The sequence below is a fragment of the Rhinichthys klamathensis genome, unplaced genomic scaffold (assembly GCF_029890125.1).
Source record: "Rhinichthys klamathensis goyatoka isolate OS25496 unplaced genomic scaffold, OSU_Roscu_1.1 h1tg000243l_1, whole genome shotgun sequence".
Lineage (NCBI taxonomy): Eukaryota > Metazoa > Chordata > Actinopteri > Cypriniformes > Leuciscidae > Rhinichthys > Rhinichthys klamathensis.
Genome location: NW_026606765.1, coordinates 27182 through 51104, shown reverse-complemented (window position 1 = coordinate 51104; position 23923 = coordinate 27182). Strand labels below are relative to the sequence as shown.

Here is a 23923-nt window from a genome sequence, read left to right as displayed (position 1 = left end):
AGGCCAGTGATTGAGCTCATGAAAGTGCAAAAAATAATTATATCAACACATTTAATTTGTTACAAAATCAGATTTAATCTCTGTTGTTGTCTTGCAGTGCTGAGAGCTGCATAATATGACATTTATCAAGTTCAATGACTGGTCTCTTTAACAAAGGTCAGTTCTGTTCACAGGGGGCACTTTAAGGTGTTTAAGGTGTTCAAATGTTGATGCTGACACTGACACTGTTATATATAATCCAAAGCATTCAACAAAAATTTTCATTAATAGCATAATGTATTATCAAGTACATATCAGACAAAGTAAAGTACTCAAAATTGGACAAGATTTCGTTGAAGGAAGGACAAATAAGCATTGTAATCTACTCTAGTTTACTCAAGGACTTTTCTTGATGTTTTGTTTCACACGGTTTATTGAACCAAATAACCCAAAATGGTAAATGTAGTAAGTTGGGATTACATTCATACTGTACACATTCATTCATACTGCACACTATGTATAAGTTGTGTCATGGTAATTGCACATATTACATGATGAATATATTTAAGAAGTTTACATAATTTTTGAGTACACTGAGAAGTAGCTAAATTATGTAAAATAGAGACATCAAAATGTTTTGTCTTACTTAACAATTAATGCATGATATAAAAAATATGCAATTTACTTGTGCATTGAGAAATTACCAACCTTTTCCTCAAACTGACCCAACAACATGAACAGTTTATGGTAGACCCTTAATTGCAATTAACAAATTAGCTAATTATATTTAACTTACTTGAAATCCACTTGTACCCAGGCTGTCCAGTGAGCTTTGATCTAGATGTTTCGTTCTTTTCATTCACTTCCTTTATAACTTCCTTCTGTATCATATAAAGAGGAAATGGAGTTTTGTATGCGTGTGTGTGTGAGATAATGAGTCTGAAAACATGAGAAAAAAAAATGCAAAAACAGGTGGTTGGGTTATGACGTGTTGGGGCGATTTTGTGGTAACACATGCAAGACTCTGACAGAGGGCTCTGTCTCGATCGTGACAGCACTATATTCACACACGCAAATGATCCACTATCCAACTGTGTTCATGTTTTTCCTACCCTTGGGTGCACACTAGGGTCAGGTTAACACTCCAGTTGCATACATAACACACACATATCCACTCCATTACAACATCTTTTCCCCATATCCCATAATAAACACACAAACACCAAGTTCATCAATACATGTGTATTGTACTTATCTGCACGTTATGTCTCACTCTGGTAACTGGACTGTCTTAAATGTTGTTTGTTTGGGGTTGAGTTAACATATATGTATGATAATGAAGATTGTTTATGCATATATAGATATATAAATATACAGTGGTTAAATTGGCTTTTGTAGGAAGGGGGAGCCCTTATTTACGGTGAATGGTCATCATTCAAAATCCCGCCGTAAAATGATTTAATGTGTTTTTACACCAAAGGGGCTATTTTTCCAGTATTAATGTGTAAGATAGGGTTGAGTAGTTATTCAAAACTAATGAGTGGAATGAGTTGTCTTTTTCTCTGTTAACGTTGGGATACTTAGCTTAGTTTGCTTTTTGATTCTGGCAGACTGAATGAGTGCTAGGCTGAAAGTGGGACATTCTAAAACACTTAACGTGAAAAAACTAAACGCGGTATAATGTACACATTTGGTGATCACTGATCGTTGTTTAGGTACATTAAACCACGTTAAGCTTTTTCCTTACAATAGGCTCTAATGAAGCAGAAACGCTTAATGTCAGATAACGTCCATAATAATTGGACTTTGCATTCGATTTTATGACAGTTTTCAGTGGTTATGAGGAGCAATATGAGAGAGAAATTTGGTAATCATTGTTTAGGTCAATTAAACCACGTTAAGCCTCTTCCTCGCCATAGGCACCAATGAAGAAGGAAACGTTTATGGGAGATAACTTCTATAATCGTTGGATTTTGGTTTAGTTTTTTTTGACAGGCTTAACTGTTCATGACATGACCATGAGAAATTTGGTGATCATTGATCGTTGTCAATGTCCCAGCCGTGTTCGTCACTTATTTTGGTTCCCTGGAAACCTTTCTGTTGTGGTCTGTGCTATTTGCAGCGCATTTCTGTATTTGGATGTGTTGTGAGTATTTGGAGCACACGTGTTGTGAAACTGATGAAGATGTTTTCTTAAGTTTTTCTGTTTGCATGTGTTTTCTTCAGTTGCAGGGCGTTGAGCTCTCTCGGCCACCGTACTAAACTGTGTACTACAGTAATATTTTTATATTTTTTAATTTTTTGTCATTTGCAAGTCAAAGTTGTTTGGTTCTTATTTAGTTCTCAATATGCAAATTATTTGCTGTAGCTGTGGGGCATCCTGAATAATAAGCTACCGTCAAAGTCTCAGTCTCAGCCAAAGAACCTCACACTGAATAATGTTCACTAAAATTGCAAGAACTGAATAAAATCTGTCATTTCCAATCTGCTTTAAAACCTTTGAGACTGTTCACTTGTGAGAGTGTCAGTGACATTGCTTGGGGGTCCAATAACTTCTGTTGTATACATATTGCCGTGCTGATTTGCTGCCATCTGTTGGAGTCTCTTTGAAATTACACCCGTTCAACAGGTTAGAGCTACAGTACTTTAATGTAACAAAATAACCCAGCATGAAGAGTAGCCATTTAAATGGTTATTTTGGCCTGGACGATCTTGGGTCTGACCTTAACTGTATCCAACAACTGGACTCTGAAAAGTGAAAATCAGCCTATTTAATGTGCTTTTATTGCAAGCCAAGAGATTTATATATTACCTCCCGAAGTGGCCAGGGCCAAGCTCCAGGAGGGAGGAACAAATAGTAAGGGTGGCTACTGGAACCCCCATCGTAAAGATAGGAGGGAAGTATGTTCACTCTGTCCTGGCTGCCCAAGGCGAGATCAGATTAGAAAGAGGTGAACTCCTCGAGGGCAGCCAAAAAGAAAACCTGATGCCTTTCGGCCCTGGTCCTTAAGGGTGACCCCTCCCGAGGGAGGTCTGTGCACACCATGCCATCTTGTGCCCGACTACTAATCCCACCAGCGCAGGTGATTCGGGAGGTAGAGGTGTCCATCTTCGCTCATCATCAACTCTTTTTCTTGGTCAGTTCAGTCAGTCCCTGCCAGTCAGCTGTTTCAGGCCCCTGAGCAGACCAATTTCTATCGAAAAAATTACTCTGTCAGAATGTGTGGCAGGCTACGTTTACATGCAACCAAATAATCTGTTAGTAATCGGATTGACGGCTCAGTCTGACTGAAAAGCCTTCATGTAAACACCTTAATCAATCTGATTGAGCTCGATCCGAATTAAATTTCGATCGGATTGAAAGGGGTGGTTTATTACTCTTTTCTAATCCGATCGAGAGAAGATCTGATCGGATTGAAAACTGAAACTTAAAGGACTGCACATGTGCAATGCCTTGGAGAAATAGTGTAATGACGTATGACGCTCGGAACGAGCTGTTGTTCCTGTTGAATAAAGTGTCATATAAATGAGTGTCCCGTCATTCTAAAATTATCCTTTCACTCAGCGTCTGTAAAGTGGAGCAGGACAACGTCCCACCAGTCCTTGTTTCGGATTGTCATCCACAGCCGGTTTGGTTTTTGACATCAACCCGATCACAGTTTTAGCGTTCATGTAAACACTACATTCAGATCCATCAATCAGAATGAATTCAGTCCGATTGAAACAAAAGTTGTGCATGTAAACGTAGCCAGTGTGGCAGCCACTGTCCAATGTCTCTCAGTGGGTTCTGAATACTGTAACGAAAGGTCACAGGATTCAGGTAGCTTCCCATTCGCCTTGTTTCAATGGCGAAGTAACAAAAATTTTTGCCAGGAAAAAAGATTTCTTGATCAGAGTCTGTGATTTCTTCTGACGGAAGAATCCATAGGAAGGGTATGCAAATGTAAGTGAGATGCACGGTTCCATCCGATTTTGACCCATAGGCCTTCGGACATACAGGTTTTAAGATGCAAACCGGCATTCGAATTTTGAGGCTATATCTATAATCCATTGAATAAAAGTCTTGCTTTCCATGCTGCTAAAAGGACTGATGGCCAATTACACGCTGCAAAGTTTTAGGAGGGACATCTGTCTGTAAATGCAGGATTCACTCTTGAAATTGCAATTGACAGTGAAACTAGCATGTGACAAATATGGAATCATGTCAAAACAGATACGCAGACTGAATACAGACTAATAGATTACTAGAAAAATATTACTATCAATATAGTATAATATACAGGTCCTTCTCAAAAAATTTGCATATTGTGATAAAGTTAATTATTTTCCATAATGTAATGATAAAAATTAAACTTTCATATATTTTAGATTCATTGCACACCAACTGAAATATTTCAGGTCTTTTATTGTTTTAATACTGATGATTTTGGCATACAGCTCATGAAAACCCAAAATTCCTATCTCAAAAAATTAGCATATCATGAAAAGGGTCTCTCAAACGAGCTATTAACCTAATTATCTGAATCAACTAATTAGCTCTAAACACCTGCAAAAGATTCCTGAGGCTTTTAAAAACTCCCAGCCTGTTTCATTACTCAAAACCGCAATCATGGGTAAGACTGCCGACCTAACTGCTGTCCAGAAGGCCATCATTGACACCCTCAAGCAAGAAGGTAAGACACAGAAAGAAATTTCTGAACAAATAGGCTGTTCCCAGAGTGCTGTATCAAGGCACCTCGGTGGGAAGTCTGTGGGAAGGAAAAAGTGTGGCAAAAAACGCTGCACAATGAGAAGAGGTGACCGGACCCTGAGGAAGATTGTGGAGAAGGACCGATTCCAGACCTTGGGGGACCTGCGGAAGCAGTGGACTGAGTCTGGAGTAGAAACATCCAGAGCCACCGTGCACAGGCGTGTGCAGGAAATGGGCTACAGGTGCCGCATTCCCCAGGTCAAGCCACTTTTGAACCATCTGCTCTTTCTCCGCACTGCACCTCTACACCCATCTCTCTCAAAGTATCCGCGGCGTTTGACAAATAAAATAATTTAACTCCAAATGTACAAAGTTAAACAAAAATAAATTTGCAACCTGCCTTAGATAAAACAAAACAATAACGTTATGAACATAGAACAGAACTTCCACATTTCCAGTCAGACACAGAGAATAATCCTCCTTATCTTCCTCCTGAATCATAGCCTTCAAGTCAGCTATCGCCAACGTGTTGGTTCTCCTCCTCTTCGCGCTGATGTTCCATCCTTCAGTTAGTTTCTCCTCGATGCGCTCTTTCTCCGCACTGCACTGCAAGAAAACAGTCAAGGACATACACAAACAACACAGCCCTTTGAGTGCTTGGAAAAGACTGTGACAGATATTAAGGAGCAGCTCGGTGATCATCAGCAGAGGATCGGTGAGCTGGAGGGGAGAGTGAGCGATGTGGAAGATGCAGGGGCAGGACAGCACCGGGTGATACGGTACCTGTTTCAACGCGAAAAACAACTCACAGCTGTTTGTGATGATTTACAAAACAGGCTGAGGAGAAACAACCTTCGAATATTTCAAATACCAGAGGAGAGTGAACATAGAGATGTGGTTGAGTTTGTGAAAGCCCTGCTTCCCAAAGTACAGACGTTACCACCTAATTTGGACATTAAAATTGAAAGAGCGCACCGCTCACTTCAGTCCAAACCGACAGATCCAGCGGCTCCCCCCAGATCAATCATTGTGAGATTCCTCGACGCAGCGGTGAAAGATGTTGTTTTGCAGCAAGCACGGAGCCAAGGAAAGGTGATGTTTCAAGACAAGAGGATTTTCTTCCATTAAGATTACTCTCCTGAGCTACAAAAGAAGCGAGCTAAGGTTCACGCAGTAGTCAAGCAGCTAAAGCAGAGTGGTATTCAGGCAAAGTTCCTGTATCCAGCACGACTGAGAATCAAGATGCACTCGGGAGAGAAAACTTCTCCCTCGCTGACAAACGCCGCGGATACTTTGAGAGAGATGGGTGTAGAGGTGCAGTGCGGAGAAAGAGCGCATCGAGGAGAAACTAACTGAAGGATGGAACATCAGCGCGAAGAGGAGGAGAACCAACACGTTGGCGATAGCTGACTTGAAGGCTATGATTCAGGAGGAAGATAAGGATGATTATTCTCTGTGTCTGACTGGAAATGTGGAAGTTCTGTTCTATGTTCATAACGTTATTGTTTTGTTTTATCTGAGGCAGGTTGCAAATTTATTTTTGTTTAACTTTGTACATTTGGAGTTAAATTATTTTATTTGTTTTTGTCTAACAGATGCTTATGAGAGGTTCGGGCAGTGTTACATGAATCAGTATAAATACAATGATGGCATTACTTAATTTAACTACCTCCAACATAAAAGTAATAAACAACCCAATTAAAAGAAAAAATATACTGGGACAGTTGAAGAAAATGCAGTGCTCTATAGCCTTACTTCAAGAAACTCACCTTACAGAAACAGAACACCAAAAATTAAAAAGAGAATGGGTGGATCAGGTTTACTGCAGCTCTTATGGGAAACGTAAAAAGAGAGGGGTAGCTATACTATTTAGTAGGTCTGTGTACTTTCATTGTGAAAAGGTTTTCCAGGATACAGAGGGTCGCTATGTTATGGTCAGGAAGGATTGCTGGGTTAAAATGAACTATTTTGAATGCCTATGCACCAAATGAAGATTGTCCAAAAATTGTCAAAAAGCTTGCACATCTGGTAGCAGATCATGGGGAAGTTTTTTTTTTAATTGGGGGGGGGGGGTTGGGGGGGGGGGACTTAAATTGCGTACTGAATAATAGAATAGATAAATTACCATCATCCTCAAAACCTCAAAGCAGAATGTCGAAAAGTCTAATGTCTAATGAATATGATGAAGGAATATGCTTGGCGCTACCTTCATCCAAAAGAGAGAGACTTCACCTTTATGTCACAACTTAGTGCATGGGCTACTCACGGTTGGATAATTTTTTGGTGTCCAAAAAGGACACATACCGAGCTAAAAACTGTGTTATTGAGCCAATAACCATTTCAGATCATAGCCCAGTACAAATGACACTTGATTTGGGATTAGAGCCGTGTATGAAGTATTGGAGAGTCAATGTTTCATTATTGACAGATGTTAATATAAGAGAGGAAATAAGGTCAGCAATAATGGAATATTTAGCTTTGAACGACAATGGAATGGTATCACCTACTGTTTTATGGGACGCAGGAAAAGCCAATAAGGGGGAAAATAATATCTATAGGATCAAAGTTAAAGAAAGACAGACTTAAAAAACAAGTAGAATTAGAAACTGAAATCAAGAGATTGGAAAATGAACATAAACGAAGTGGAAAACAAGAAGTATTTAATAAACTTAAAGACAATAGAGCCAGATGAGATTCTGACCTAAAGGGCAGAGGGTGCCCTTAGGTTTATCGATAGAAAATACTATGAATTGGGAAACAAGGCTAGTAGGTTATTATCATTTCAACTACAGAAAGCACAAGCTAGTCGAACAATTCCTAAAATTAAACAACCTCATTCCAACGATGTCGAAAAGCAGTAGCAAATACCTTTGCCAAATATTATGAACAATTATATAAGGATCAACATCAGAAATTGAAAGAAGAAAAAATGCATGATTTGTTTAAAAATCTTAAATTAGACAAGCTGACGGCGGATGAAGCCTCTGCGTTAGTAGAGCCAATTAGAGAAAAGGAGGTGAAAGAAACAATTATCAAATAAAAAAATAAAAAAAACGCCAGGAATAGACGGGTTTGCAGGAGAATATTATAAAGTGTTTGTTGATGACCTCATTCCGGTATTATGTAAGTTATATAATTATGTGTTAAATTCAGGGAATCCTCCAGAGTCATGGTCTGAGGCTATCATCACAGTCCTGCATAAGGAAGGAAAAGATCCATTGCAGTGTTCTAGTTATCGACCTATTAGTCTCCTGTGTGTGGATTATAAAATATTAACATCTATTTTAGCAACTAGAGTACAAAAACACATTAGGAAATTAGTAAAACCAGATCAGACGGGGTTCATTTCAGGTCGCCAAAGGACAAATAATATAAGGAGAGCATTAAACCTGCAGTCACTCATGGCAAAGGATACTCAAACGTCAATGCTTCTCAGCTTAGATGCTGAGAAAGCATTTGATCGGGTAGATTGGCAATTTTTAGAACAAACATTAACTGAGATGGGCTTCAGTGAAAAATGTACCTTTTGGTTTCGGCTGTTGTATAAGAATCCCAGATCAAAAATTAGAGTTGACGGACATTGCTCTGACTTTTTTGATATAGAGAGAGGCATAAGACAGGGTGATTCTCTCTCACCCAATCTCTTTGCTCTCAGTATCGAGCCTCTAGCGGAGGCAATAAGACAGGATGTATAGATTGGGGGGGTTGTGGATGGTGACGGGAAAGTTCATAAAATTTCCCTTTTTGCTGACGATATCCTGCTCTTTATAAAACATCCCCTTACTTCAATATTTTATTACTGGGCAGCTCAACTAGCAGCAATTGTGACTTGGATCAGGGGAGATGAGGAAGCAAAGTGGACTCAAATAGAGCAAGGGGAAGTTAAGGGTGCACAACTGTCTGCCCTACCCTTTATAGATCTAAAACATGTCAATAAAATGAAAATTGAAAATGAATGGATAAAACATACAATAAAGGTATTGTCACGTTTTCAGTGTGTTTAGTTCAGTTTTGTAATCTTGTTTCCCCCTGTCTTTGTGATTTTGGTTTAGTCCTGTTAGTTTTTCCCGCTCCTCGTTTGTGTTCAGTTTCTTCACCTGTGTTCAGTTAATTATCCCATTAGTCCCAGTTCTTTTAAGCCCTGTGTTTTCCCTCAGTGTTTGTTGGTCGTCGTCCTTGTATGGTTGTGTTTTCCCTGAAGTTCCTGGAGTTTGTTATTTCGTTCCTGTATGTTTATAGAAGTTTATTTTGTAAATAAATCAGCTATTTTTGGAAGTCCTCTTGTCCTCGTCTTCAGCTACCTGCACACAACCCTGACAGGTATGGGCAGAAGTAAAGAAAATGCTTAAGGATGTTGGAACAATTTCTCGAGCTATGCCCACAGTGGGTAATGTAGATTTTCCACCTTTAAAGTGTGACCATGGTTTTTAGGAGATAGGCAGTTAAAGGCCTCTTTACTTTTAATCAGCTCTTTGAAGAAGCACACTTAAAGTCTTTCACACAACTTCAGGAACAATTCGATCTTCCCTCAAGTGATTTTTATAGATATTTGCAAATTAGGCATTACATTACAAACCATAAGGAAAAATAAAGAATTGGCAAAATCCCAAATGGTATAGAACAATATTTTATCACAATTTCAGAAAAACACCTCCCTGTTGGTAAACATGTTTCTCATCTTTATAAAAGAACAGACACGGTTGGAAACACTTACAATATTAAGGAAAAGTGGGAAATAGAAGCTAATACAGTAATAGAGGATGAGTTCGGATAAACTCTGTTATAGGTGCCATAAGGGAATTAATAGTCAACAGTGGAAGGAATTTGACTGGAAAATTAAAATACGTTATTTTCATACTCCTCTGGTTATTTCAAATGTTGTAAAAGATCCTTCTGCAGCTTTATGCTGCAGACAATGTGGTAAAACAGGTGACCATGCACATATATTTTGGAACTGTCCAGTAATCCTTGCGTATTGGAAAAATATTAAAGAAGAGATGGAGGAAATTGTAAAAAGAGAAGTTCCCTCAAATGTACTTTTTTTCTTACTGGGTGTTATTTTAGATGATGTTTTCAATGCTGAACAAAGATATATTTTACATGTATTATTACTAATTGCCAAAAAAAAAAAAACATTACTGCTAATTGGAAGTCTGTGAAATCACCAACTGTAACTGAATGGAAACAGAGACTAAAAAAGATTTATATGATGGAAAAAATGACTGCATCATTACAATTGAAAACTGACCTTTTCAATCAGAGGTTAAAGGCACATGGTTAAAGAATATTTAAATCCATAATTTTTTTTTTATACATTATATATTTTATATCATTATATGGCTGTATATTATTGTATCATGTTTGTTGAGATGTGAACATTCATTAGGTGCAGCAATATATATATTGCTTAAATCTCAGCAATATATTACACTCAGCAATTTTCAGCTGAGTGTATTATCTTAGCCCCCCCTTTTGAATGCAACTTTCAAATTACTTGACAAAAAATTACATCCTGAGAAAAGGGCGCGAGCGCCCCCGCATGGACAGTTACTGCAGCCAGTCCAGAAACCGGAAGTGCCAATTCTCTTCTATTAGACATTGTCTGGTAACATACACGCACGCACAGCATATATCTCCCTGCCGCCATTTTGAAGTGTGTTCCACTTCGCGAAGTGGACGAGGGAATTTATATGAACAGACCCTCGTTCCCTCGATTTTGACCGAGGGAGCGAGTCTACTTCACATGTACATTTCAGGCATTTCCATACACCACAATGCAACACGATTATGACGTCACCTCAGATCTCATCTAATCACCAGCACCACAAATAACTCTATGATATATTAATTCTAGGGGTGGAACAGTACACAGAAGTCACGGTTCGGTTCATACCTCGGTTTAGACATCACGGTTCGGTACGATTTCGGTACAATGGAGGGAAAAGCAAAACAAAAATGCAGAAGGCATTGTATTTTTTAAATAAGTTTTATTAATAAAGGCATACAACCAGTTTATTTGTAGTGCACTGACAATAGTTTTATATAATTCGTGTATTAATTAAATTAATAAAAGGACAAAAAGACCTTGCGATATGTTTGGTAATTGTACCTGAATTAATTTAAAATTAATTTGCTATATTTCAGATAAATATATTTGTTTTCCTTAATTTTAATTAACATTATTAATTAACAATGTAACATTATTCTCATCTGAATTATAAATAATTGATTTCTGTATAAAATAATATTACCATTAAAAACGCATTCGATTTTCTTTTTTAATCAATGTAGAATGTGTAAGATTAGTGCTCCGATGACGAGAAATGAAAACCAATGCGATATGATGAATGTCCAAAAGATGGGACCCACAGACTGTTTAGTGTGGTATAGAGAGAGAGATATTTTGGTTGGGTGACAGTTGTAGGTTACAGTTTGACAAGAGTTTACAGTCGCAATAAAACACAACATTGTGCTTTTGTCACAGTGTACACAAATATAAGTAAACACTTTGCAGGTTTAATGATCTGTATGAACAAAATGACGGAGTATGTTTTTTATGTTTCCACTCAATCGCGGCCGCGCCTCTCTCTCTCACACACAAACACACACACTCCTCCAGCATTGCAATCTTGACATCGCAGCCTGTTCATTATGCGGTCACACCAAACGCGAATAGAGCGTTAAATTCGCGTCTAGTTCGACGCTAGTCCAAAGCGAATAGGACGCGCGTATAAAGCCAAAGTTTGTTGTGAACGCGCGTTCAGAGCTAAGCTGATGGTACAGATTATGTGTCCCTAAAGAACCCGCGTATCTAACAGTAGTTCCGCATTACATTAATTAATTTTCACGCGAGTTTTATTTATTTTTATACCGAGTATTCTCCGTGTAAATTCGTGCACCGAACCGACGCCCGTACCGTTTCGGTTCGGTACGAATACATGTACCGTTCCACCCCTAATTAATTCTATTTTTTTTTTTAAAACAACCCAAACACACCTATATACATTTGGATTCTTCATTAAGAAAATTCTTAAAGGAAAACAAAAATCAAATAATAAATCAACTCCATAGCTGATTCCAAGTGATCAAGGGCTCAGGACGTTCCAATAGGCTCTATGCATGATCGCTTCCGTGTTTTGTCTCAGCCCGCCCAGTTACATCCGGTGCTGCGTCGCAAGCCGTTTTTGCATTAGGTGGAGATAATGGCAAATTACACTCGCTGTTTACAAGAACTTCCAGCGGTTAACGTGAATGATGTTAACAATATTGTGAGGCAGTTAGCTGTCACACATAAGAGTAAGAAAGAGAAGGGCATTAAATTATATATTTCGAGCTACATCGACAACTTTGAGGGTGAGTAATCTCTCATATCATGCGAAATCCGACTAGCGAATCAGTTTCTAAAATTGTTGTCTCGTTTCTGAGAAAATGAATTTTATTAAAGTTTGGCCGCTAGTACACTTCGCTATAGAATGCGCTATGCGGAGGTAAAGACACTGGCTGAGATTCTACCGGAAATACGTCTGCAGCGTTCGTGCATAGAGCCTATTCAGCCCATTGCAGTTTCCGCCAGTAGTTGGAACTCGTGCAACGTAAGCAATGACGTACATCCGAGTGAACGAGACAGAGGGAAGTTAGCGAGTGAAGGGCATGACAATAGGGTTGTTTGAGATGAGCAAAATCTGCGCTGAACCGATCACCGGTGATCACCGCGAAATGCATGCCGGTTAGAAATGTGTCCAAGTGCGGTCCGCCTTGCTCTGATGTCATGCTGACGTATGTCAAAAAACTCTCGCGACCGCAAGGCGCACGTGTCGGATTCTGCAGTCGCGCAGTTGCTCTCCACTGACTGCGCTGATCAAAAGCACGATGAGAAACAACTTGTTGACGACACAGCTTAAAGGGATAGTTCGCTTTGAAATTAATTTTTGGTATGTTTTAGCTTACCTCAAGGGCATCCAAGATGTAGGTGTCTTTGTTTCCGCAGTAGTTTCAATTTTGATATTTTTAGGTCAAACCGTTCTTGTCTGTCAGTCATATAATGCAGGTCTATGGTCACCACCTCAAAGAGCATGCACAGAGAAGTCCAAATTAAACATGATTTAATGACTCGTAAATGTAAGTACACATTGATGGCCTAAGACATGAAACGAGCGGTTTGTGTGAGAAAACGAACAGTATTTATATCGTTTTTACCTCTTGTAAACACAGCCACGTCCAAGTGATCTGAGGGCGCGGGCGCTTCGGTCTGCGCAAGCGCCGGAAGTGATGTCTCTCGTGTGTACGTCACTCATTGTTTACACAGAGATTACACAGGAATTAAATAAGTACTTTGGGTGTCTTGTTCATTATATTTCTTTTCATATAAAAGCAACAAAACTTAAATTACATCCAGTTTATTAGCAACATCGTGCACGGGCGTGAATCCTGTGAATCCCGCGATATCCGCCTTTGATCTCACAGGTGTCAGATCCAGAGATCATGTGCGAGAAGTGAGATCTGTCCGGCTTGCCTGCGCTTTTTTCACTCCTCCTCTCACTGCAGCCGCCTACTCTCGACTACATTTCAGGCGAGGCAAGGCGCATCTCAAACAAGCCTCTAACCCATCGCACGTTGGACGAGGTTTCAAGTGTTTAAAAAAACCCTACAGACATGGAGGACGCGCGAGTCCGGCGGTTGTGTAGAGAGGTTTAGGTAAAGGGGTTTGAGTGATTAATTATCAGCATCTAACCTGACGAAAATGTATTTATTCAATGTTGGTGTAGCAGGATGCAGCTGTCTGGCTCATGCCTCCTGAAGTGACACTTAATTTGCTGTGCTGTGAGTGGTTCTGGGCAGTTAACTCTGAGCCAATCGCGAGGGCTAAACCCCTTTTTAAACCAGGACTTTTCTTTTGACAAGTGATGTCACCGGTACGCGACTTGTTGTCCTGTCTACATGCCCAGCGACCTGATGTCTGCCTTGGTTATCGGTTTACCGTAGCGCCGCAGAATCCCCGGTGCGGCAGCAGCCCTTTCACCAGCTGAGTGTGCGCCCTACTATCCGTGATCCGAGCTTGGGGCCTGTGACTCAACGCTGTTACTCTTAGGGAGTGCTGTTTAACCGGGGGTGCGGCCGCCAGTTGCCTACATCGACGCAGAACATCTGCTGCTTTGCTTATGCTTTTCACGTTACGTGTTGTTTACGTATTTTCATCGTACCCGGCTGCCTTTTCACACGGGACCAAGGATTATTAAACCTGGGGTTAACAGGCGTCTGGCTGGCGTGTTACATCGTTGCATGTTTAACACCGTTTGATTCTCCTTTCTGTCATTGTTGTGAATCAGTGTTTGAGTGTAGACTGTTCAATGAACTGACACCACATTAATTGTTTGTTTTGTGTTTCTTTCTTTCTTTTGAACTCTTGTATGGAGGCCTTTTCTTGCTGCTGATATCCAAGAGGATTGGCCAAATTGTGATTGTTTTTCTTTTGTTTTAACTTTTTATGTGAATTGTCCACCTTGACTGAAGATCTTGAAGTGGTTGATCCATAGGGCAATCTTGTCCCATTGTTGTGGATGTTTTATCCACGTTTGATTGTTTATTTTGATCTATTGTGTGATTGAGTCTCTGTTCATATTGCTAACTCCAGTACTACCTTGGCTTTAGAACGGGTGGCTTATTAGACCTTGTTTATTGTCTTTTTTCTGTTTTGTGTGTGTAATTTTGTTTTAACTTCCACGTGTCTGTCCTTTGTCCAGGTGCTGAGAACTGCCAGTGGGAGCAGTGCCCCTTGCGGTGGTGGGTCCCTTGGTGTGTGCTGTGGCTGTGTGTTCACCAAGTGTGGTCAATTCCATTGTTGTGTGTGTGGGCACACGTGTGAATTGGGGTGTTTTCATGGATGCTCATTGTTCGAGCCACTAGCCTCCCACTGGTAAGATTCCGCCCTATTGCCCTCTCGTGTGTGTGTGCGTTGCGAATCGAGTATAGTGAGTGGAGTGAATATTGAGTGTGTGTTTTGTTATTTGATTTGGTGTACAGTGCATGTTGTTTGTTATGAAATCTCAATCATTGTGGTAGAGAAAATAAAGTGTTTTTGTACTGGACCACTGTCTCTGGCTATCCATCAACGAACTTGAGTGCCTGGTTGAACTAAATACTTAATTATTTGGGTGTAAGTCCCATCGTGGCGTAGTCTGCTAACTGCCTGGGCCTAAGCCCTGAAATCTGTATCCCTTTATGCCACATTGGCTACATTTTATTGCATCTGCAGCAGCATTGTGAACTTTTGTAAAGATGCGTTTAGCCATTAACTTTTAAATGCATCATTACATTCAAATTGCAAAGGAGAGTCTCCACATGAAAGACCCACGACTGGCAGATGAACGTGCTACAACATTTCTCTCCGAAATGGTAAGAAATTATATTAGATTGAATGGAGGATTTTAACTGTGACGAGATGATTGACAGGGCAGTTTACAGTGATAGGATGCACGCGACAGATCTGTTCGTTAAAGTTGTATGTCCCAAAGCTTGTCTACTCTTTTGCTACACACTCAAAAGTATGTACTTTTTCTTCACAAAAAGAGTACATATTTTTGGGCGTAGTATAGAGAAAGAGGAGTTACGTCACAATCTTTTCACGCAGCGTTGCATTCCGGGAAGGCGTCGCCATCTTGGAAGGATACGCTATCCGTTGCCATGGTTACTTCGACATTGAGACCGAGAGAAATAGCGAAAGAAAGACAGTGCAGCTTAGTATTTGTTTACATTTTAGCGATACGCCGCAGTTTCTTTGGAAGATATGGAGAAGGAAGAGAAATGAAAGGGGTTCTATCGGGAGAGACTAAATAACAATGCTAGCCAGCTTTATTTAGAGAAACTGCTTGTTAATTTCTTGCTTGTCCAAATATATGTCCGCTTAACGTTGCGCGGCAGATGCAAATGCATGTATCTGATTCATATCAGATTTATTTCCACATATGAATGAGGTCTGAAACATCAAGGGCCCTATCTTGCACCCGGCGCAAATTACTTTGTACACTGACGCATGTATCATTCCTATTTTGCACCCGCGCAAAGCCGGCTTTTCCCTCCACAGACGCACGTCGGTAAACTAGGAAATGAACTAGAAAAGGAGGCGTGTTTCGGCGCAAACATTCCCTAGTGCTATTTTGCAGTTCCAGAAAACAATTGCGCCACTGACTTTAGACTAGGTTTTTTTCTGGTCAGTGGCGCAATTGTTTTCTGGAACTGCAAAATTGCGCGTTGTTCATAATGCTATTTTAAGCGCGCATGCTTGGCCATAATGTAGCGGGTGCACAACGCGCATACACTTTGATTCTCTCATCAACACAGATGCAGCAGTTTTTATTTTTTCAAATCATGAATTATAACAAGGAAAAATATTAATACATGAGGGAAATCATTGTGGTGTCCATGAAGATGTAAAAAACTGTAGTTTTTTTTCCTCCCACGCCTGTTTAACCGACGCTGATTTGGGTGGGTTTCTCCCATCCCCATACAACGTCACTTCTCTGTCTTTCACGGTCCTGACAAGAACGTCGGTCTCCTCGGCTGTGAACCGCTCCTAGCGCGCGCCTGGTAAATCCGCCGTTATAATAGCAATCCACCATGCAACATGCGCACCTGCTCTTAAAGGGTATATTGGATGACGCTCTGATTGGTTTATTTCACATTACGCCCAAACCACACCTATGAATAATGAAGCTATTTCAGACCAAACCCTTTTAAACTTGCATCAGGCGCAAGAGTCTTTTATCCCGCCGGTAAAATAGCAACAGCGCCCAAGACCCGCCCACGAAGTTACTCGCGCTTCGCGCTTGATACTTGCGTTTCAGATCGTTAAAATAGGGCCTTATGTGTGACTGAACTCTCGCAGTTTAACGTTAGAGGTTTGGGGCTTTCTAAGTCTTGCTCCCAGCCGCGGCAGAATTTTTCATAAGCTTCTAATGACTTAAAGCTTCTGAACTCTTGCATTGTGTAGGCAGTAACGTTAGGCACTGATACCATAAACCAGGTAATTGACTATGTCAGGGTATGTGAAAGGTGGTAGTGCTTTGGGTCTTTCGTCCATTCTGTAGCAGGTCGTACGGGTCCATGTTGTTGATGTCAAGTAGTTTCTCTAAATAACGCTGCTTGGTGTTGTTATTTAGTCTCTCCCGATAGAGCCCCTTTCCTTTTGCTTCCCCCTTCTTCATTTATTCCCAAGAAACTGTGCCTTATTGCAAAAATGCAAACAAATATCAAGCTGTTCTCTCTCTCTGTCACAATTTCTCTCGGTCTCACTGTCAAAGTAACCATGAAAACGGATAGCGTATCCTTCCAAGATGGCGATGCCTTCCCACAATACAACGCGGAGTGAAACGCGTGACGCCACATTCTCATTCTCAATAAGAAGGCGAATTGGGACGCAGCTGATAAATGGAAGCTCTGAGTGAGGCGCGAGCTCATTTTCATAGAACCAATCACAACCATTTGACGGCTCTGGAACCAATCAGGACTAGTCATGTGAGTTATGCTATTGTTTGAATTTAAACAAGTACAAACTTTTTTAAACATCTTTGGAAAATGTATCTATGATATATCCTTGTGGGAATTTTAGTAGTACAAACATATCATGTAATGGACAACAGCCTTGTAAGTAAAAGTAAAAAACATTCATTTTAGGTATGCTTATTGCAATGCTTAATAATAGTTGAAAAATTTTTCTAATACATTAGAAGTTGGTACATTGTAAATGTATTTTTTTTCTCAAAATATTAAAATGATAAATAGATAAATATTTAAAATATATTGCAGTACGGCTAGGTGTTTATAAAGTACATATATTTTCAACACACTAAAAGCTTAATCATTTTGCTGTTCTTACACAAAGTACTCATAACATGTATTTAAGTAAGAGCAACATAAGTATGTTTTCTTTAACCCTCTGGGGTCTAAGGTGTTTTTGGGGTCCTTGAGATGTTTTGACATGCCCTGACATTTGTGCTTTTTTTCAGTTGCTTATAAACATATTAATGGCACAGGTGAAATTACACTCTATTTAGCACAAACAGGGCTACCATAATATGTGAGCAACATGTATGTACATTAGGGATGTGCATCTCCATAGCTGAGGCCGATGCGATACGCATCTCGATGCATAGCCAACGATACGATACATTAAAGATACATATAAGCAGCTACCGATGCGATGCAATACGATTCACTACTCTTACGATGCGGTGCGATCCGATCCGATTCAACGCGATGCGATTCAATGTAATACGATGCAATGGAGAAAAATATGATGCTATGCAATTCAATATGGTATAGATAGTTAACTTTTATTTATTTTATTCAGACATACAGCAAATCATAAAGTGCCATCTGACCTTTAACGCATATTCTTTCATTTTTCTTCACAAAACCAAAAGATTAAATAAAAGCAGGTGCTGTTTTAACAAACAATAAACATAAATAAATAAAAAAACTTTCACAAACAGGTCTTTCATAACTGTATTCAGATGTAAAAATATACATCTATGAAAAACGTCTCGGGTTATGACTATAAACCTTGTTCCCTGAGAAGGGAACGAGACACTGCGTCGTTGAAAAACGACTCTTTGGGGATGCTCCCTTAGCGTGCGCCTCTGAAGTATGAATGAAACTAATCCAATCCTGATTGGTGTTGCATCATGACATAACATGTGACGGCACATAAAAGTTACGCCGGCACAAACACACATTAGCCTAGCGATGAAGCAAGCCGCTCTCAGGCATTGAGGGGCGTGGCAGGACGACGCAGTGTCTCGTTCCCTTCTCAGGGAACAAGAATTATAGTCATAACCCGAGACGTTCCCTTTCCTGAAACACATGGCAGTTGCTTCAATGCATTTAGGGGTGTGGTCCTGGTCAAGACAATCTCCTGAACTCCAAACTGAATGTCAGAATGGGAAAGAAAGGTGATTTAAGCAATTTTGAGCGTGGCATGGTTGTTGGTGCCAGACGGGCCGGTCTGAGTATTTCACAATCTGCTCAGTAACTGGGATTTTCACGCACAACCATTTCTAGGGTTTACAAAGAATGGTGTGAAAAGGGAAAAACATCCAGTATGCGGCAGTCCTGTGGGCAAAAATGCCTTGTTGATGCTAGAGGTCAGAGGAGAATGGGCCGACTGATTCAAGCTGATAGAAGAGCAACTTTGACTGAAATAACCACTCGTTACAACCGAGGTATGCAGCAAAGCATTTGTGAAGCCACAACACGCACAACCTTGAGGCGGATGGGCTACAACAGCTGAAGACTCCACCGGGTACCACTCATCTCCACTACAAATAGGAAAAAGAGGCTACAATTTGCAAGAGCTCACCAAAATTGGACAGTTGAAGACAGGAAAAATGTTGCCTGGTCTGATGAGTCTCGATTTCTGTTGAGACATTCAGATGGTGGAGTCAGAATTTGGAGTAAACAGAATTAGAACATGGATCCACCATGCCTTGTTAACACTGTGCAGGCTGGTGGTGGTGGTGGTGTAATGGTGTGGGGGATGTTTTCTTGGCACACTTTAGGCCCCTTAGTGCCAATTGGGCATCGTTTAAATGCCACGGCCTACCTGAGCATAGTTTCTGACCATGTCCATCCCTTTATGGCCACTATGTACCCATCCTCTGATGGCTACTTCCAGCAGGATAATACCATGTCACAAAGCTCGAATCATTTCAAATTGGTTTCTTGAACATGACAATGAGTTCACTGTACTAAAATGGCCCCCACAGTCACCAGATCTCAACCCAATAGAGCATCTTTGGGATGTGGTGGAACGGGAGCTTCGTGCCCTGGATGTGCATCTCACAAATCTCCATCAACTGCAAGATGCTATCCTATCAATATGGGCCAACATTTCTAAAGAATGCTTTCAGCACCTTGTTGAATCAATGCCACGTAGAATTAAGGCAGTTCTGAAGGCGAAAGGGGGTCAAACACAGTATTAGTATGGTGTTCCTAATAATCCTTTAGGTGAGTGTATATATATATATATATATATATAATCAAAATATAAATGAAAGTCAAAAGCACATTTTTAGTCATACCTGGAGACATATCCTGGTCAAATAGGTTATATGGGCCATTCTATAGAATTGGTTCAAAGTTAGAGTTGGAAACATCTTGAAAAGAAAATTGTCTTTTTCCATAAATGTCTTATAAAGTATTATTTTTTAAAGTAGGCCAATACATTTTATCATACATATTTCAAAGTTAAGGATTCATTATTTTGATATAGCTTGCATTGGAACAAACACTATAACAGTTGATTAGTTTGTTTTTGACAAAACATACTATATATTTAACATATGAGCAGAAACTGTCTAACAAAAGCTTATTTGATGTCTATTTTAGAGTAAAAACTTTATAATCTATCCAAAACTAGTCAACGAAATGTTGTCATTACAGACACTATTCTATATCGCGATTAGAACAAATCTCAGTAGGCTATAGCAATATAGTTTGGAAGTGTTCATGTAAAAATAACGTTTACTAATGTAGGAGCAAGAGTGAATGAACGGCACAGATGCGATGTACAGCTGTAGTAAACAACATCGCGCGCGCGTCTGTGCTGTTCATAAGAATAAATAACTTACTTTATCAGCTGAATCCGTGCTCCTCGAAGTGAAACTACCAGCACTTCTGAGGTAACTTTTCCAGGATTATTACGATAGTATTATTCCTCACAGCGCAGCAAGACGAGGTAAAGTACAAGATTCTTATTAAACTGGATGTTTTATCCAGCTGATGTGGGCGTTTTCACGGCTTGCCTCAACATTTGCGTTTGAATAGCGCGCGCTCTCCGTGGGCGTTGTCACATAACACGAAATAAACTATAATTAGGTGAAAGGAAAAAGACTGACATCTTTCTCTTTTCATACAGATTACATAAACTGAGAATAGTTGTTTTTTATATAAATTACTTCATTTAAAAGAAGAGAATTTCAGCTTCATAAAGAGAAATCTTTCATGTCTCTGTGACAAGTATTGACTGAGTTACAGTTCATTTTCGGACGCGTTTCAGAATGGACTTCACTGACAGAGAGAAGGCAAAATTCGCATCATGTTTATTTTTCTTTATTTGTCAAAAAGCAGAACACTTTGTTTTTATTGTGAGTATACACAAAAAAAGAGACACTTAACAGGATCGAATGATGTATAACACTTATATGTAAGATAAAAATCAGCAGAGTATTTTGAGTCTCTTTTGCACTTATAAGAAAAAAAGTGAGCTGGTATCGCCGGCGATACCGCCGACCCGAGAGGTTTAAATACACTAAAACTTCACTAAAAGTATGCTTGTGTTTAGCATATTTCTTAAAAATGTGACTAAGCATATATTCATTACCAATGTACTTATAGTGCACTTGTTAGAAATATGTTAAAAGTATGCTTGTTTTGAAATATATTTTTAGAAAATATACTAAAGTACAATTAATTTAAAGTGTGTTAAAAGTTGTATTTTAAAAATAGCTCAAAAGCATGATGCTAATATACTTTTAATATATTTAAAGATAGTACATTTTTTGTTAGTATATTTGCTATATATATATTACTATTGAAAAAGGGAATACATTTCAAATACAATAAAGTATACTTTTTTTTCCACTAGGGCTATTATATCTACAAAGATGGCAGCCAATGAGCGTGAGGATTCTCCGCAGGTCAACATGCTGAAATACACTGAGAGGGGTGACCCATATCATACATAATTAAAACACTTATTATAGAAAACTATCATGAGTAGTCTTCTTCTCATGTTCATCTTAAGACAAAATTGTTGATCTGTTGACAAAACAATTTAGTAAAAATGAAATGTATCAATTACAAATATTTCAGTAGATGTTTCATGTTTGATCTTCACTGGATCTTTGAAAATCTTTCTTCTTGAGCTGGGCTCTAAAGGCCTTGCAGAAGATGAAGTATATAAGAGGATCGAAACAGACATTTAGCACTGAAATCAAGATGGTCAGCTCCTTCAGGATGTTTAATGCTTGAGCTGTTGCACAGTCACTGCTGAACACGTAAGGCAGTCTCGCCAGATGATAGGGCACAAAGCACACGCAGAAGACTACCACTAGAACTACCATGTTGCGTTTAGACTTGTCAAACTTACGGCTACTAGATGTGGTCTGTGTGGACAACTTGGCTTGTCGGATCTTTTGCAGAGTCTTCCAATATAGAAAAACCAGAGACATCAGCACAAACATGAAGACTACAACGGAAGCACAGTGGATGATTTTGTTGGCCACACTGAGCTCGAGACTGTGGTGGGATTCACAAGTAAATTCACCAAGCTTTTGACCCCGGGCTGTCTGGAGAAAGAGAATCAGATAGATGGAAGATGTGGCTAACAGCGAGAGCCAAGTAGCTGCAGAAATGTGGCGGGCGGTACGAACCGTCTGAAGAGAATGAGTCTCCAGTGGCCGGACAATCTTCAGGTACCTGAGGTGACAGAGTGAAATAATCAAGTGCTGTTAATATCAATATGCGTTCCACTATGAGATTAATTTACAGTGTATCACATACACATATATCAATCCAGGCTTGGAAAAACATGCCTGTGGTGATGTTTATGCATAATGATATTATGTTGCTTCTTGCACTTTTCACGGATTGTCCAGTGAGTGGCTCTAAGCACGTTTAGGTTTATCCAAAACAGATTAACTTGAATCTGGCAACATTCTGGCAATGAAATGTCCGGTGAGTGGCACTAAAAGGTTAATGCTCTGATGTACTATCTATAATCAACCTGACCCTAAACCTTACAGATAGTTTTAACAAAAACAAATGTGAGCAACCATGTCATTTTTATTTTAACGTGCTTCTACAGGTCTTTGAGACAATTTAGAGTTATTTGTTTATCACGGGATTCAAGCTCTCCACTTCTAAATGGTGTATAAGGTGAGTTATAAAGCAAGTTTAATGCAACTGAAAAGCCATATATATGGAGCTGGTTATTTAGATTACAAATCATCCAAAAAGTGTTTTGAGGTCATAACATAGAATCGTGCAAGTAACTGTGCAAATCAAGTTGTTGGTGTTTTACTGCCACTAAAGCTCATTTAAGATGTATAGTGCAGTAAATGGTAAAGGCTTTTGGAGTTTTGCCGAAATGTAGGTAAAGGCACTTCTTTTTTTATATGTGCCTCTTGACATATCTACTTCTTTGATTGCCTTTGATTTTACATTTAACACCTTGAGTTAATTGGAATAATAATAGCTACCAATGATTTTTATAAGTCCTTGAATGTAAAACTCACTGCCATAAGTCATTACTGTGTGGTTGCAAAAGGTGTTGTGGGTGTTTTTTGGACATTGCAATGTGGTTGCCTTGGTGTTTTGGGTTGGTTTCTAGGTTGCTGGCTCAAACTTACTAGCCAAATCAACATTCTTTGCGAAGAGAATGTATTTGAATGTTTCCCTCAATGTTTTTAAAATCTGGTACATTATGGGAAATTGAGTTAACACTTTTGTGCGATTAAGTGTGATCAGATGCATTTTTGTGACTTGGTAGCCTACTCTGTACAAAATGGTCTCTAAGTTTTCATTCAAAATATTTTCATTTTTGTTTTGAAGATGAACAAAAGTCTTAGGGGTTTGGAATGACATGAGGGCAAGTAAATGATGACATGATTTTCATTTTTGGGTCAACTATCCCTTTAAAGGCTAATGTCCACTTTTAAGTGTTTAGGTTTTTTTTTTTACACAGTTTTATCATTCACCAGATTAAATAAGTGAGTTGCATACCTGTTTGCAGCAATAAAGTCCATGAAGAGAATACTTGCATACATGTTTATATAGAAGGCTGTTGCTCCAAAGCTGCAGTAAATATTTTTTATCGTCACGGAATAGTTAGCATTGTTAGCAATGTGCAAAGTTAAACTAAGACAAAGGAAGAAGTCAGCTGCGGCCAGGTTCTTCATGTAGACCGTGACGCTGGACTGGACACGCTGATTAGTGCAGAAATACACACGCATCGTGATGCAATTCAGAACCATACTGACAAGAAACATTAGTGAGTAGCTAAATATGAAAACCTGGTGGGTTGAGACCTCTAATTTTACAGGAAACTTCTGTTCTGTTGGTTATAATTGGTACTGGGGAAGTGGTGAAGATGGTAGCAGTCACTGCAGACTCCATCTATATGTGCAAGAGAGACAGATACCAATGAGAAAACATTCTAATTTTCAATGTCATATCCAAACTTTGAAATCTACTGTAGTC

The 23923-nt window shown here is 39.4% G+C and overlaps 1 protein-coding gene across 1 annotated transcript; it reads right to left on the bottom strand.

Moving 5' to 3' along the window:
• Window positions 1-21543: 21543 nt before the first annotated feature.
• LOC130100519 (P2Y purinoceptor 14-like) lies at window positions 21544-23691 on the bottom strand. Its single transcript, XM_056265991.1, has 2 exons — window positions 23447-23691; window positions 21544-22141 (listed from the first exon to the last, which is right to left on the bottom strand). Exons 1-2 carry the CDS (start codon window positions 23674-23676, stop codon window positions 21544-21546), a joined length of 828 nt encoding a protein of 275 aa, XP_056121966.1. The 5' UTR covers window positions 23677-23691.
• Window positions 23692-23923: the final 232 nt, after the last annotated feature.